We start from the raw sequence: 16196 nt of genomic DNA, 5'->3' as shown, positions 1-16196 counted from the left end.
CTACTATTAGGTTTTATACCAAGATTTTATCACTGGGTAAGGATGAAGCCGAATTGGTTAAATATAGAGGCCTACGTTGACGTTTATTGGTATTATGGGAAAACAACCCGAGATGTACAGTCTACCTTCATCTAGATCGAGCAGGCGGCGCGAGATCTCGGGCTGCACATTAATGAAGCCAAGGCGAAGTACATGACGACAATGTCAGCATCAAAAACCAAACAAGTCGGAATACCGGAAGCTCATGCTTCGTGTATAAAGGTTTTGTATTCATCTTATCAACGCACATTTTTCTACCCGTATACAGCTACAAAACTACGAGACATACGTACATATTACAGCCGTAGATGTTACGCTCACCCTAAACAAACAAACTGCCTATTTTCAAATACTGTACACATATAGGCACGTATATAAATTGATCATATCCATATTTCCGATTTACATCTTATATCTATCTGATTTAGGCTCTACCCGCAAAGTTCATTAGCACGCATATACTATATACCTACATACAAACAAACGGAGTAATTGATATATGCAAATGACTAAAAAACTAAAACAAAATAATTCTTTGCGACCTCATTCTTAAGAACTCATTTCGTTGTGGTATTGACGAATTGATATGTAATGATGACGTCATGCAGGTTAGGTGTAGAGTGCATGAAATTCACGAAACATGGTAAAGTTTTACCCCCTATAACTTTGTTAATAATAGTTGGATTTTCTTCAAACTTGACCAAATTGTGCATTATATTCGACATTATACTCATGCCAAATTTTGTACTTCTAGGATGAACATAAGGGGGGTGCCGGGTAAATTTCTAAAATGTGGAAATATACTATTATTAACTTTATTTGTGCAGATATCGGGACCGGATATATTTTGAGGCCTAGATTTCATAGAGATGCACTACTGAGATTTTTTTCAGATTTTTCGGTTGGATAGGTTCTGAGAACGAGACCTGTTACACTTTTTGGGGGTCATATTTTGAGCCCTCACTCCCCTATGTTTCACCCAATGTCAAATATTGAACCAGTTTCGAAAAGTACTAACTGAGACCTTTCATTTGATACCCCACATGGCCACATTTTATGAAAAAAAATTTTGTACCCTCCTTTCACATGTATGGAGAGCCCCCCCTTAAACTTAACACAAAATGGCGTCAGTTGCTGCATGTAAAGGGAACGGCAGATCACATACTCCTACCAATTTTCGTGACAATCGGTTCAGCCGTTTCCGAATAAATCGGGTGTGACAGACAGACAGACAGACATCGAATCGATTCTAGTAAGGTTTTGTTTCACACAAAACCTTAAAAACGGATAACATCGAATCGCATTGGTCAAACGAAAATAATAAAAATAGAAGGCTACAACTTTAAGACCGTTGAAAATTTCTGTTATCTAGGGTCGAAAGTCATAACCGATAGCAGCTATGACGATGAAATCTGCGCACAGCTGTTGGCTGCCAACAGAGCCTATTTCAGTTTACAAAAACTGTTTCGCTCCAAACGTCTCACCATAGGGTCAAAGCTTTTACTGTACAAGACTACGATCTTGCCAGAATCCTCCGAAGAATTGCTGGCCCCTTACATGAGGATGGACGATTGCGTAGCCTACATAACGACGAAATCTATGAGCGATTCCACGACCGTCAGGTTGTATGGTAGAAAGCTTTTAAGGATATCGAATTGGTCGTTGATGATGACGAAGGATAAAGCTTATGCAGTAAGAGGAATCTGAGCTGCTCTGGCAGCTCAGCAAGACGTTTTCTTGATTCGTGTTACCAAAGAGGAACTTCGGGAAACCTGCGGTCGTATTGGGGATAGCAAAGTCCCGGGATTGGACAGAATTCCGAACAAGGCTCTGAAGGTGGCGGTTCGCAAGCACTTCCGAATCGTGCATGGCGGAAGAAGTATTTCCCGCCCCGTGGAAGAGGCAGAAGCTGGTGTTGCTACCGAAGCCCCAAAAACCACCCGGCGTATCGCCCTATTTTTCTCTTAGACACCATGGGGAAGATGTTGGAGAGGGTGATATACAACAGGTTGCTCCCGTTCATCGAGCTTGCAGGTGGTCTTTCAGAGCGGCAATATGGGTTTCGACGAGCCCGTTCTACGGTCGATGCAGTAGCAAAGGTCGTGGAGTTAGCTTGAAATGCAATGGTCATGGGCAAATGCTGTGCTCTGGTGACGCTGGACGTCAAAAATGCTTTCAACTCAGTCAACTGGGGCTGGATTAAAGGCGCTTTGGCCAATCTGAGTGTTCTTAGTTACTTAGCTCGGCTAATTGAGAGTTACCTTTCGGACAGGCTTCTTTGGTACTAGACGGACGACGGGTCCATTGTGACAGCAGGTGTGCCTTAAGGTTCTGTATTGGGACCACTGCTGTGGAACATAATGTACGACGGAGTGCTTGGCCTACGCGTGTCGGAGGAGGCAACGCTGATTGGTTTTGCGGACGACCTTTCGGTAGTTGTAATTGCAAAGCATCCCGAGGATGTGGAGCTGTATGTAAATGAAGCCATTCATGCCATCATGTCATGGTTACGAATGGCCAAACTAGACCTGGAGGACGAAAAAACGGCGGCCCTCATTGCTAATCGCAGGAAGAACAACACGGTTAATATCCGGGTTGGTAATCGTGAGGTCGTCCCAAAATCAATTGTCAAATACCTGGGGGTGATGATCGGTGCCAAACTGAGTTTCAAGGGACACTTGGATTATGCGCGGGAGAAGGCAGTAAATGCTAGTTCATTCCTTGCAAGGATGATGTCTAACGTGGGAGGGCCGAAGTATAGTCGCAGGCTACTCATCGCTGGAGTGGTGAAGGCGATCCTGTTATACGCGGCCCCTGTCTGGGCGGGAGCGTTGAACCGGAGGAAGATAAGTTCGGCACACCGGTCGCTACAGCCGTACATGTGTAAGTACGAAAATATTCACACTCCGAATATGAATATATTCTCATTCATAGAAAATCATGGTACGAATTTATTTACGAATACAAATATACCCAACACTGGTCAAGAACTGCGGAACTACTGACATAATAGATACATAAAAGGGAAACCGAAAATCCATTTATATGCTGTCTGACTAGTTCATGATGATTCTATCGTATTAACAACAACGGGAGTATGGAGACGGCAAAAAAGTAAATAATAGGTACTGCCTGTGGGTGCCTCGGCTATTGAACAACGTACAAAATTTTGGTTGACAGTAGGGTTAATAATAATACTATTTATTTTGAATAATTAAAGGTAAACCCCTCAACTTCATGTTATAGTCATGTTAATAGACTGAACATACTGAACAGCAAAGGACCAAGGCAGGGATGGAAAGTAAAACAACATTCGATTGAATTATTTATGTCTACACATCCATTATTCACTAAAACAACTTTCTACTTTTGGAAAGGATAATAGTCCAATCCCGAATTATAATTGAATTTCTTCTTCTGCTTCTTTTGACCAATCCTAACCATTTCTTGGACTTCCTTTCTATACGCTGGAGGCAGCAATTCCTCATGAAGGGTGCATTTGATTTCAGGCGGTTGCTCAACTTTGAAAATGTTCTTCCGAATAATATCAATATCGCGACTGTATTCTTCCGCCAAGTCATCAATTTGCGTTGGGGCTGAATCAAATTCAATGGTAAACATGTTGCCTACTTTGTGGACTTGACCATGCACACTGATCTTATAAGGAAGGTTCTGCTGCCCCATGTTTTCAATCTTCCGAATTATGCCGCCTTTGTCGAGAATTGACTCAGCCGTTCGTTTCAGGGTGGAAACAAGTTCGGGCTGAAATAGTAAACGATGTAAATGTAGTACGTGATGGTTTTATGTAAAATCCAAGTTATTACCCTCGCCATTTGGCGTAAAACCAAAGCTAACTCGTAAGACGGCATGTTCCCGAGGAGAATCACAACATAACCAATGGTGACAGATGAACATTTGAAGTGTCTACTTGACAGCTACATTCACGCGAAAGAAAACAGTTGAGCACAACTGGGTTGCACAAGAATCCTACCAACGGTCGTTTTGTTGTGGTCTTTGACATTTCTCTGTTTTTTTTGGATCAGAGGTGTCTACAGTGCATTTTTGTGTATTGCTGCCGGGTATTTTCCGAATTCCTGGAAATGTGGACCTTAACTAGTAAAAAGAATGGTAAGTCACCATTTATTAGGGGATTTTGATTTCACTCATGTTTGAAAAATGCAGGTGATGTCTACTATCTCTTGCCGGAGAAAGAGAAACATTCCGTCGGACGTGCAAATGCGGACCTAATACTGACTGGAGACACCTCTATCAGTCGATCTCACGCCTGCCTTTATACATCGAAGGACAGTGTGAAGGTGATCGATGTAGGCTCCAAGTATGGCACCTTTTACAATGAAAACATTGAGAATAAAGTAGAAATGAAGAAGAATACTCCAATCGAACTGAAGAATGGCGAGCGGATCAAATTCGGGGTGCTTGAGAACGAGTGGGTCCTTTCAAAGCTCAACATTTCAACCTTGACCTCCACCTTAACAGCTGAACACAAGGCCGAGCTGCAAAACATTATCAAGGCTCTTGATGGACGAATTGTTGATAAATGGGAGAAAAGTTGCACTCACCTCACCATGTCGGAGATTACGGTGACGCACAAAGTGCTCCAAGCTCTCGTTGAGAATTTCCCGATCGTGTCCATTGAATTTTGGCGGAAATATTTAGCAAATCTTAAAGCCGGTCAACCACCACCGAAACCTGCTGACTATTTACCAAAGTTGTCGGAGTCTTTCATAAACCGAGAGAGTGTGTCTTTTGGTCCAGTTGCCGGGAGAAAGACACTTTTTGCCGGGAAAACGTTTGTGTTCACGTCTAGTGTGCCCTTTGAGAAGTACAAAACCATCATAGAGAGCTCTGGAGGAGCCTGTGAAAATCTCTATAAGGGAGTAACGAAAAGTACACTAACGAAGAAGAACGTTATAGTGATTCGCAATGGAGCTATGAATCAGACGCAAAGTTCGCAGACAATGGATAGTGTTTATGGTGAGTAAGCTTTTTCAATTTTAATTTTTATGGTAGCAAGATTAAGATATTTACTGGGTATTTCGTACCCAACAGTGCTTGAGCTTTATCAGAGTCGTCATTTTATATACCAGTTTTTGTCCAGTTCCTTAGCAGGATTCGCTCGCCTGGGCCGTGTTCGCCAATTTTCCGTATCAAGCTAGGTGGAGTCAGCAGTTCTCACCTTATTTAGCGTTTCAGGCTCTTGGGTCAGTTCCCATCGATTTGGACATTGAGGCGAATTTCATCAGCTATCATGGGTGATATGAATGAATGAATGTCGGAGGTGCCTTTCTTAGAACTTCTCGACGTTTCATGCAGTACAGAGTTTTAGGTTTCATAAGCATTAGCCGATGTTCGCTGCTATCCCTGGTTGAAGCTAAACGGGGCGAACGGCGTTGATATTTAAGAGATTCGTTCGAGAATGGAAAAGGTGATCGTTTGTGACTTAATTTCATGGCGCAGTTTAGCATTGGTAGGTACTTAAAACGCATAGTTCTGGCGAGGACTGGCGCTGTTTGCATCGGAATGCTCGGTGCTCCAAATCAGCTAGGGTAGGGTGAAGAATGTGTGATCAGCTGATATTAGATTGGGGAAAAAGTAATGTCGTATTTTGTCAATAGTTGGCGACACTTAAACATGTCTTGTGTTGTACTTATCGCATAAGGTCATACTATACGGCGATTTGAAGACGTCAATCTGGGCTACAGGTGCCTCTTTGACAGTTTTATGATCGTACGTTTTAGTTTTAAGTTATAGCGCGTCAAAGGTGCAGTCCATCAAGCAAGAAATTCGCCATATTTTACATTTTTACTACCTAAGAGGTAAAAATGCAACGAAGGTGGCCAAAAAAGTTTGTGAAGTTTATGGGTGCGATACTGTAACGATTCGCACAGCACAGCGTTGGTTCGATCGATTCCGTTCTGGTGTAATGGATGTCGAAGATACACCCCGTACTGATAGGCCAATCGTCGTAGAAACCGATAAAATCGGCGAAATCATCCAAGTAGATGCATTCGCTCGATTGGTCAGCAACTGGGTAAGGACCTTAAAATCGTTTGAAACCATTTGCAGAAGATTGGATTCCAAAAAAGCTGGATGTTTGGATGCCACACGAGTTGACGGAAAAAATCTCTTGGATCGAATCAACGCCTGGGATGCACTGCTGAAACGGAAGGAATTCGACCCATTTTTGAAGCGGCTGAGGACTGGTGATGAAAAGTGGATCATGTACGGAAATCTCAAGCGAAAAAGATCGTGGTCGAAACGCGGCGAGCCGCCCCAAACCATCGCGAAGCTCGGATTGATGGCCAGGAAGGTTTTGCTGTGTGTTTGGTGAGATTGGAAGGGAGTCATCCCCTATGAGCTGTTCAACTATGGCGGGACCATCAATTCAATCCTCTACTGTGAGCAACTCGACTGTTTGAAGCAGGCGATTGACCAGAAGTGGCCAGGATTGGTCAATAGGAATGGTGTTCTGTTCCACCAGGACAACGCTCAGCTTCACACATCTTTGATGACCCGCCAGAAGCTACGGGAGCTCGGACGGGATGTCCTATTGTACCCATCGTATAGTCCAGACCTGGCACCAAGTGATTACCATCTCTTCCGGTCCATGCAAAACGCTCTTGGTGCTACTAAGTTGGCCTCAAAAGAAGTTTGCGAAAACTGGCTGTCTGAGTTTTTTGCAAATAAGAAGGGGGGGGGGGGGAGGGGGGTTTATAAGGGGAGATAATGGAGTTACCTTCTTAATGACAACAAGTTTGGGAACAAAACGGAGCATATTTGATTTAAATCGGATAATTTTAAGTATGTTAAATAAAGCGTTAAAATTCGATCACAAATACGACATTACTTTTTCCCCAACTCAATATAATGGTGAGCTTCATCGGCCGATCATCAAATCGTTCGACTTCTTCAATGGCATCACGGAAACTCTCTGATGGCAATGCCAACACCATATCAAGTGTGTGGTTTACCAAAGTAGAGAAGTTTATAGACATTTTTACCGCGTTCGCGTTCAATGTCTCAGCTTTTAGCACCAGACCATCGAGTTTCTTGCAGAGCGCAGATATCAATGCGCCTTTTCCGAAGGGCTTTTGGGAATTCCTCGGTCTTTCCAGTTAGGGTCCCAACATTTAGCGTGCAGACACGTATTTGTTTTGTTCGGACTAACTTGCTTACCCCGTCCATGCGTCAAGAATCCTTGCCAATTTCTCGATAGGACCGGGGCCCGTCCTGCCACGTCGACTGAGGTGGACGCCCTAGCATTTTTCCGAAGCTTGTGACTTACCGCCTTAAAAAGTGATGGCTCCTTCAAGTATTTTTTTTAGATAATATGTAATAAACTAATGGGAATTGAGATGGTTAAACGACCATCCTGAGTGGCCGAAGACGACCTAGAAGGAAGAGCTATCCCAAAACCTAAAAGTAATTGGTGAAGATTTGCCCGCAAATACTGAAGACTCGGGAATGTGGGGTGGTCCTTTGAGCGCTTCGATCCCTCATGTGTCATTCTTCAAAATTCACGTGTCCGGCCAGATTGGAAATTTGAAAAAGTTATGAGAATGGGTATATGATCGGAGGTTAGATCAAAGCAGAGTTGCGCAGATAGTTGGATTCTTTTTATATTCCTCGTTATGCCAAAGTCGATAGGTCAGGTATTTCACGGCGATTAGTATGTCAATAGTTTGGAGCCCGCTTGATAACGCATGGAATTCACAATCTGTCGATGTGGCGGTCCCTAGTTTTTTGATTCTGGCGAGAACAGTCTCGAGCCTCAATACGCATGTTTGGCATTGAAGTCCCCAGCTACAATAAATCTTCTATCGAGCGAATAATTTACAAGTCTAAAGACATTGTAAATTGAAATTGTCACAGGATCACAACATTCTGCCACGGATATAGGTGCAACTTACATATAGTCCTTAGCTAAATGCTCTATGACGTAGTGCTTTATACGATTTTTAATATGGAATTCTGATCCTTCATGAGCTTTTCCAACAGAGTGCTTAGAATCGTAGAATTTGCAGCCGCGTATCATAAAATTATATTTGTTGGTGAGATGAGTCTCCGATATAAGGAGGATACCAATTCCGTTCTTGACGAGGAATACTTCTAATTCCATTTTATGTTGGTTAATACCATTCCCATTCCAGTGGCAGATTGTAGCAGAGCTGATCTTTTTTTGTGGTTTGAGAATCAGCGCCTGGTTTCGCATCAGTGCTTGCATTGATGCACTAAATTGATTCTTTTTTTGAATTGGGTGCGGATTCGGTGGTTTGGTGCTGATTCGGGGCGATTGAATTTTATTGCATCATAAAACAAGGTCGACTGGGTTTCAGTTCGGAGCAAGAAAAAGTGTTTGAATTTAGATCGTCTTTAAGGGTCCATACTGTATATCTGATTGTATCTGTGTCGCCATTGATTATCCTCTCGTTTACGTTTTATTATTCTCTTGAGAACCCTCCTCTCGAAGGTATTGACCAGTTTTTCGGAAGTAGTGTTAGCGTTGTTTTATTTCGTAGAGTTCATTTCCATTTTTCGTTAGCTGCACGACTAAGTATACAAATTTGTCCAGATTTTCTAGGTTGTCTATTGGGCGTAATTTTTCTCGCTTGCGTCACAATTTTCGCTTTACTTTCATTAATTCGAAGACTAACTTCGCTTGCTTTTTTATCGAGGTTCATAAAAATCTCCCTTGTCGATGTGAAAAATCCCGCCATGACGTGTATATCATCCGTATATGCGATCATTTGGAAGGACTTATAGAGCAGCGTGCCACAGGGATCTTTCGTATAACCTGTTCCAGTGCCAGATTGAATAGTAGCGATGCTAACTCATCTCCTTGATCTAAATCGACCTTTGTCTCAAAGGAATCTGTCAAGCTATTATTGACTTTGTCATCCTGGTAAGGTCTGGTCTGGAAAGCCGCGATTCAAATCTCACTGGGGGCAGTGGGGTTTGTATCGTGATTTGAAGTCGAATACCATTCGAATCAGCTGTAAATGAGTACCTGAGCCAAATCAGGGCCGAGCGCAATGCTGACCACATTGTCTCCTATAGGGTACAGTAATCCAGTAGTGTGCTGTTAAGGTCTTGAATGAAGGGCTTTAACACACTTCAAGGCCCTGATCCGATTGGATTGTCGCGCTAATGATTATTATTCTGAGAAAAGTTACCAGTTTTATTGATATCGATGTTGAATTCCCAGCATTTTTGTGGCACCGTAAGCGTAAATAGTTGATCAATGGTCGGTCGTCCAGTCCAAAAAGCATCTTGTTATTCACCAATCACCTTATCGGCGTACAGTCTAAATCTAAATCTTGTTTTCTTTTCTTACGCCTTAATATTCTATTAGCTGCTTGTCGGAGATTTTCCTAATTTTTTCTCTTCGTCCTTGTTTTTTCCTTCTATAATTTGTATGTATGCCTCAATTTTCTAGGTGTTCATGGTCAAACCAATGCGTTAGGTCGAAACTTACCCATCTCCTAAAATCCCATATGATTCTGTGGGTCCATCGGTTAGTCTATGTACCAATAATAAAGGATTAATTTTTGTGTTAAGTTCCTCACATCATACTTCGTTGGAAATTTAGTTTTAAACGATTAAAAAAAATCCGTCTGTCTGTCTGTCTATTACACGCAGTTTTCTTAGAAACAACTACACCTATTGATACGCAATTTCGTAGAAAATGTGGAACTGTGAACCGGCTTACATGCAGTGAATTATATTTTTTCATGTCAAGTTTAAGCGGCGGTCCCCATTCAGCCAAAAGGGGGTGTGAGGACCAAATGAAAGGTCTCGATTAGAGTCATGTCTGTGCTTTGACATTGATTGCAAAGGAGAAAAGTGCACGGGTTGGAAAGGGGTTAATTATTTCAAGGACCTATTCTCAGAAGTTACCTAACCGAAAAATCTGAAAAAAAATGATGGTGGTCTCAGCACCTGTCACGATATATGATCAAACGAAGTTAATAATAACATATTTTTGTAAATTAACTGGGAACCTCTCTTAAGTTTATTCTATATCCGTAGGACCTATATTGCAGTAATATAGCTTTAAGTATGAATCATCATGCTGGCAAGTTTGGTGGAAATTCTACTATTTGTAACAAATTAAGAAAAATGTCTCTCTACTGGTGGTGCACAGAACCTTCAGATACGGGCGATAAGACCCTTTTCCCGGTCTCATTCGTTTATTATCTTTTCGATTTCTATAGGGGTGATGTATGAAATTGCTCCCAATATCAGCAGTGCTGAAACAAATGGTACTTGAGAAAATCCTTTCGTTGATATTCGCATAAAATATTTCCACCATCTCTATTGTGGTTTGTCGGTTGTCAATCAAACACTCATTCAGATTCCTAACGTAATAGGAGTGTGGATGTGTGTCGGCTGATCATCCGCCTGTTCACAAATACTCCCAATTTTCTTTCTTTCCGCGTGATTTATTCTTGAAATGTGACCGATTTATATGCCCAATCCTGTATTTTAAACTTATCGGAACTAAACGATGGATATATTTTTCTAATTATGATGATTATTTTTACAGATTTTATCAGAAGCATCGGTAGAAGGCTTATTCCAGATGCAGAAATAGGTCTAGCAATTCTTCATTGTAGTATCACAAAGTATTGCAACCCCGACTATAAAATGGTAAACGAGTTTGTCGCAGAAACGAATGATGTTATTCCACATTCTAATATCATTGCCAAACACACACCCAGTTTGCAAAGCCAAGACTACGATGATGACGTAATAGAAATACCAGAAAGTGAGGGATGTAAAGGAACAGAAAAATTTCAACCCGCGAGGAGTGAATGCCCCGAAACAGATGTCGAAATCATCGGTTGTACAGAAAATCCTACAAAGAATTTAAAAGAAGCACCACTGGCGCTGTTAGCTAAAACAGACACATTAACACCTGGAAAACGTAAACGTAAGGATTCGGATGGTAATCAAAAGTCAGCTAAGAAATTTAATACGCAAACGGAGTGTAATGCGAGTCAAAGGAACGATGCTCCAATGTCATCGAATATGTTTGAAAATTCGGAGATGCAATTGTCATCGCAACCAATTAATAGACCTCAGGAAGGTACTTCAAAGCAAGTGTTTCCGTCGACTTCGAAACAATCGACGAAAAGGCATACTGTCGATCTGAGTATGTTTATCGATACAAGTCAGATTAGAAAATCACAGAATCTCGAGCCTTTAGTTGAAAATGTTCCAGCTCCAGAAAATAACAAAGAAGGTAAAAAGAGGGCGAGAATCGCTGCAATATGCAGTGATGACGATGATGATGACTTATTCGCCTTTGATAGTTCAGCGCCTAAGAAACAAAAGAAAACTAACGTTCGTGAGACAAATACACGTTCTCAAAATTCGACAGGAGCGAAAGCCAACAATGAAACCAACACAAACAAAACTAATTCTGAAAACACAAAGCCAACTAAACCTAAATTCCAATTGCCGCCTAAAAAGCCAGTTGAAATTCCTACTGATGGTTGGCTATCAAAATCACTCTGCAGTATGAAAATAAAGACAGAAGATACTAAGGAAAATATAAAAGAGGAAAGTTTGAATTCATCTGCTTGGGTCAATTCACTTAAAGGAGGTTTTGAAGTACGCGTGAAGCCAATGAATCTTGTATCGCGATCTTTCCGTGAAGCGTCTGTGAATGGGGTCAATTCTAATGCCACTACGACGTCAAGTGGAAAAAATTTCAAAGCATTCGTTAAGGTAATTTCTGGAGATTTTTTCTTATTTTTTTAGATTGTTATATCTAACTGGATTTTTAATTTTAGAAATGCAACTATAAGCCGCAGACTTCAGTAGTGGCAACGGTTCCTGTCTATGTTGGTCTGAAGACACATTGTGATTTCTAGACATATTTACCTAGAAAGATAATAATTGTCTATTTATATTTTGTTGAAAAATGTGAATATATTTTAAAAAGTTATATTACCTTAAAGTATATTGTACTAAATGTTTTAATTATTGTTCAATATTAAATGTTTCATTGATTCATCACATGTAAGTGTTGTATTCTTATTTTTTCAAGCCTGCATTTTGCATAAAGATTTGTTTTGTTTACCTTATATCTTACGAACTGGATAACTTTATATGTCGGGAAAACACAGAATATAGTCCAGTCATTAAAGCTTATAAACTCTAAATTCTTTCAGTCAAGACCGATTGACATGAAATGGCATAAGAAATAAAATTTATATAGCGCTGATGTGCATTATGATTATTATTATTTCCGAGTTATCATAATCTCGGCGGATGCCGGATTTTACCTAATATTAGCACTAAGTGCCAAGCATTTAGGCTAGGACGATCCTACCTACTTAAACATTAAAGGGGCGCTGGTAGTGGTGGCCGATGGTTGGTTAATGGGAGAATCCGTCGAGAACTCCCCGCAACACCGAGCACGTATGCAGAATGGTGCACTTCCGCATGGTTTGAACCAGACTGTGCGAAAGTCCCAGGACATCAAGGGAAGCCGTGAGGGATTTAGGTACAATACCTGTAGCTGACAATATTATGGGAACTACAACCACCCCCTCGAGACGCCAAAATTCTTTGATTTCTCGAGCCAATGGCTCATAGTTCACCATCTTCTCCACATATTTCCGTTCAATGTTGCTATTATGGGGGATAGTAACATCAATAATATACGCGGAGCGACCCGTTTTGTCAACTAACAGTACGTCAGGCTTGTTGTGTAGAGTATGGCGATCAGTCAGAACTTGCCGGTCCCAATATATGCTGTAAGCAGAACTATCAAGTACTGCTTGCGGCTCATATCGGTAAACCGGACATGTTCCCGTGGTCAGCCCATGCTTGTATCCGAGATTTTGATGGATAACCTTACATACAGCATTATGGTGATGTATTGCACCGGTGCCATAACAGTACAGCCAGAAATGAGATGGTCCAACGTTTCTAACGCCGAACCACATATTCTGCATTGGTCGTCCTCTATCCGTTCTTTCATGATGAGCTTTTTATAAGCTCAGGTGGCGACCACGCCGTCCTGAATAGCATACATGAACCCCTCCGTTTCAGCAAAGAGCTCCCCAGCACACAGCCATTTTTTCGATAAATGCAAATCAACAAATGGCTGCCAAAGACAATTCACGTGTTTGCCGTGCATTGCTTTCGACTTCCATTCTTCGATCCGCTCTTGGTCCGACTTCGCCCCACTCACAGGATTGAAAGATCGATCCCTCAAGTTAAGTGGAGTCAGAACACATCTGCCTTACAGACAGTCGCATGCAAGGGACTCGCCTGCTCTTTGCTGTAAAAATAAGCGCGCAGCGAGTCGTTTTGACGATGATGTTGTGCCACCACGTCAACCACGCCCCCACCCCCGATGCCACGAGGCAGGTTCATCCGCTCCACGGCAAACTTTGCATGATGCATTTGGAATTTAGACATAGTTGTTCCTATCCGCCTCTGGACGTTTTCCATATCGGTCTTCGTCCACGGCAATATTCCGAATGCATAAGACAGTGAAGGGATAGCGAATACATTCAACGCGCTTATTTTATTCTTCTCCGAAAGATGCGATTTCAGCACCAATTTTACACGTCGCAGGAATCCGGACAACAGAGCATCCTTCACATCACCAACTCGAGCATGGGTTCCTTGCAGAATTTCTAGGTACTTGTCGAAGTCTGTCTCGGTCATAGCTTGGATGTGGAGGTCACCAATGCAATGTTCGACATGCGTCTCGTGATGGTCTTTGCGGATGGCTTGGATTCAACACTTGTCCAATCCAAATCCCGTCCAAATATCACGGCTGAACTTGTTTACTATTCACAAAAGGCTTTTAAGGTGGTCGTCAGTACCAGCATACAACTTGATGTCATCTAAGTACATCAAGTTTGTCAGTTCGCACTTAGCACGTAGATCATACTTTATTGCAAAACCATGCCCTCTAGCATCATTCAGTTCATGAAAGGGGGTTCAGTGGTATCCAAAACCCAAGGGAATTCAACACCTGGAAGATGCCTCTCCGTATTGGTGAGGTAGTGGCATCCTCAGATAAATGTACTGATAAGGTGGTGTATCACACTTCCATAACTATCGCCAAAAACTTTATTAGTTTCAGATCAATGCGATACAGATGTAGGACATCGATTAGCCAGGTATGCGTAACGCTGTCGAAAGTCTTAGCATAATCGATTCAACAAATAAAGACGTTTCTTTGGCCTCTAGTTGCTTGTCCTACAACAACTGAGTCGATAATGAGTTGCTCTTTGCAACCCCTTGAACCGACTCGGCATCCCTTCTACTTTTCGGACAGAATGTTGTTGACCTCGATGTGACCCTTCCACTAATGACGGACGTTGCGAATTTGTAGAGGGTTGGTAAGGGACTAATCGGTCTTGTGTCTGCGGGGTCCTGCGCCATGTCCTTTTTAGGGATAAGGTAGGTAATCCCCGCAGTGAGGAAGGATGAAAATTCCTCCGGCCCACTCATGACCTGATTTAAGTTGTGTGCGAATCGACCATGTATACTCGTGAACTTTTTGGACCAGAAATTCTGCACCCGATCCAGACCTGGGTCCCTCCAGTTCTTCGAGCTGTTTATGGCTCGTCGAATTTGTTTTTGGGTAACATGAGCAAAATTCATGCCGGGCGTAGTAGCCTGGCGGGTGTCTTCGGCGGTGATCCACTCAGCATGCTGGGCGGGTAACCCCAAAGTCCACCCCTATACTCTTTCGCTTTCGTCAACGCAAACTGTACTGTTTGAATATTCTGTTGGGATTCGTTGAGTGATCTGATCGCGGGTTCCTCGCGTACGTTGTATTCTGGACACGTCTGGAATGACTTTCGCCATACCGTCGCAACCGATTGCATATGACAGAAAGTTTCTGCTTTAGTGTGTTCAGAATTTCAATTTAAATTTAAATTTGGATATAATTCCCATGCTTGTCGTGTTTTTGCGATTATATAAAGGAGCATTTTCCACCTGTTGCCACTTTCGGTCATGCTGCTCCCATGGCAGAGGTGAGGTAGTGTCTGATGAGTGGCCTTTGCCCTGGACAAAACCGTCAGTCTTTCTTTTTGGTATAGAGAATGTTTTCGAAGAACAAAGGACCAATTTTGGTAGGTTGGAATTCTGAAGTGGAACCGAAGCAGGAGATGTTAGGAGTAGAAGTACAAAGACAAAATATAAAAATCTGGGACTGAGTGATTATCTGAATTTCTTTTTTTGTAATAATCAGATTAAAACGCGCAGAGTTGAAAGTATGTGAAACAAAACTTGCTCCGGGACACCGAAAGTCAAAGGTTCAGATAACGCAGGACACGATAGGACACGATAGGTCTCAAAGGACATACACATATGGTCGGGAATAGGAAGTGGCGTAAGTATGAAACAAAAGGTATAAGAAACAAAGGAAGGATAAACCTCTGAAGTTAACAGAACCAAGGATACCGAATCACAGGGTCGATCGGCTGGAAGTCAGGTCGGAGAGACATTTTCATCGTGCTGATTTCACTGCGAGCTTCTTGCAGGGACAGGTGTTGTATCGAGCTTTTAAGGTGAGCATACACATAACATAATATTAGCATTGCGCAGAAAATTAATAATACAGAATCTGCCTATACAATTTCGCTATTAGTACTAATTGGTTTGTATTAACTTTCTTTGGTTACCGGGAAAATTCAAACTCAAAGTCGCTGAACACGTTTTTTTTGGCTTAAAAATTGGCATACCCAGAAGGTACTCAATATAGCTTCGCAGATGTGATTTCAGTCAGTGAACTGGTTCAAAAAGGAGCTTAGTTTGTCATGTCAAGCTGGCAGAGACTGTAATGCTGTTATTGGTATAATTGCTAAACTATATTTTACGTTATTTTACTCTGCTATTATCAATCCTTAGAGCACTTTCAAATTATAGGAATAAAAGAAATAAATTTGGTGGTTGGTTGTGTGCATCGATCGGCTTCTCCCCCTGGATACGTTGGTTTTCTGACGGGTGGATGGGGCCGGATGCAGGATTTTTATAATGGGCATGGCGATTCTTTCCTACGACATTCGCCCCCAGTCGTGTGCGATGCCGAAGCCCGAGCGTCATTTTCGTTCCCATTTTTGTTAGGATTCGCTCGCTTAATACGTCGTATGCCT

The 16196-nt window shown here is 42.0% G+C and overlaps 2 protein-coding genes across 2 annotated transcripts; one reads left to right on the top strand and one right to left on the bottom strand.

The window, feature by feature from the left end:
* Positions 1 to 3356: 3356 nt before the first annotated feature.
* Positions 3357 to 4010, bottom strand: LOC119649604 (probable 28S ribosomal protein S6, mitochondrial). The gene is made up of 2 exons (XM_038051821.1): positions 3864 to 4010; positions 3357 to 3801 (listed from the first exon to the last, which is right to left on the bottom strand). Exons 1-2 carry the CDS (start codon positions 3906 to 3908, stop codon positions 3403 to 3405), a joined length of 444 nt encoding a protein of 147 aa, XP_037907749.1. The 5' UTR covers positions 3909 to 4010; the 3' UTR covers positions 3357 to 3402.
* Positions 4011 to 4015: 5 nt separating this feature from the next.
* Positions 4016 to 11952, top strand: LOC119649603 (nibrin). The gene is made up of 4 exons (XM_038051819.1): positions 4016 to 4167; positions 4222 to 5034; positions 10607 to 11793; positions 11859 to 11952. The coding sequence occupies exons 1-4, from the start codon at positions 4140 to 4142 to the stop codon at positions 11937 to 11939; spliced, it is 2109 nt and encodes a 702-aa protein (XP_037907747.1). The 5' UTR covers positions 4016 to 4139; the 3' UTR covers positions 11940 to 11952.
* The last annotated feature ends 4244 nt before the right edge of the window (positions 11953 to 16196 follow it).

This window comes from Hermetia illucens, chromosome 2 (assembly GCF_905115235.1).
Source record: "Hermetia illucens chromosome 2, iHerIll2.2.curated.20191125, whole genome shotgun sequence".
NCBI lineage: Eukaryota > Metazoa > Arthropoda > Insecta > Diptera > Stratiomyidae > Hermetia > Hermetia illucens.
The sequence above is the reverse complement of the archived record's forward strand: the minus strand, read 5'-3'. Positions and strand labels throughout refer to the sequence as shown.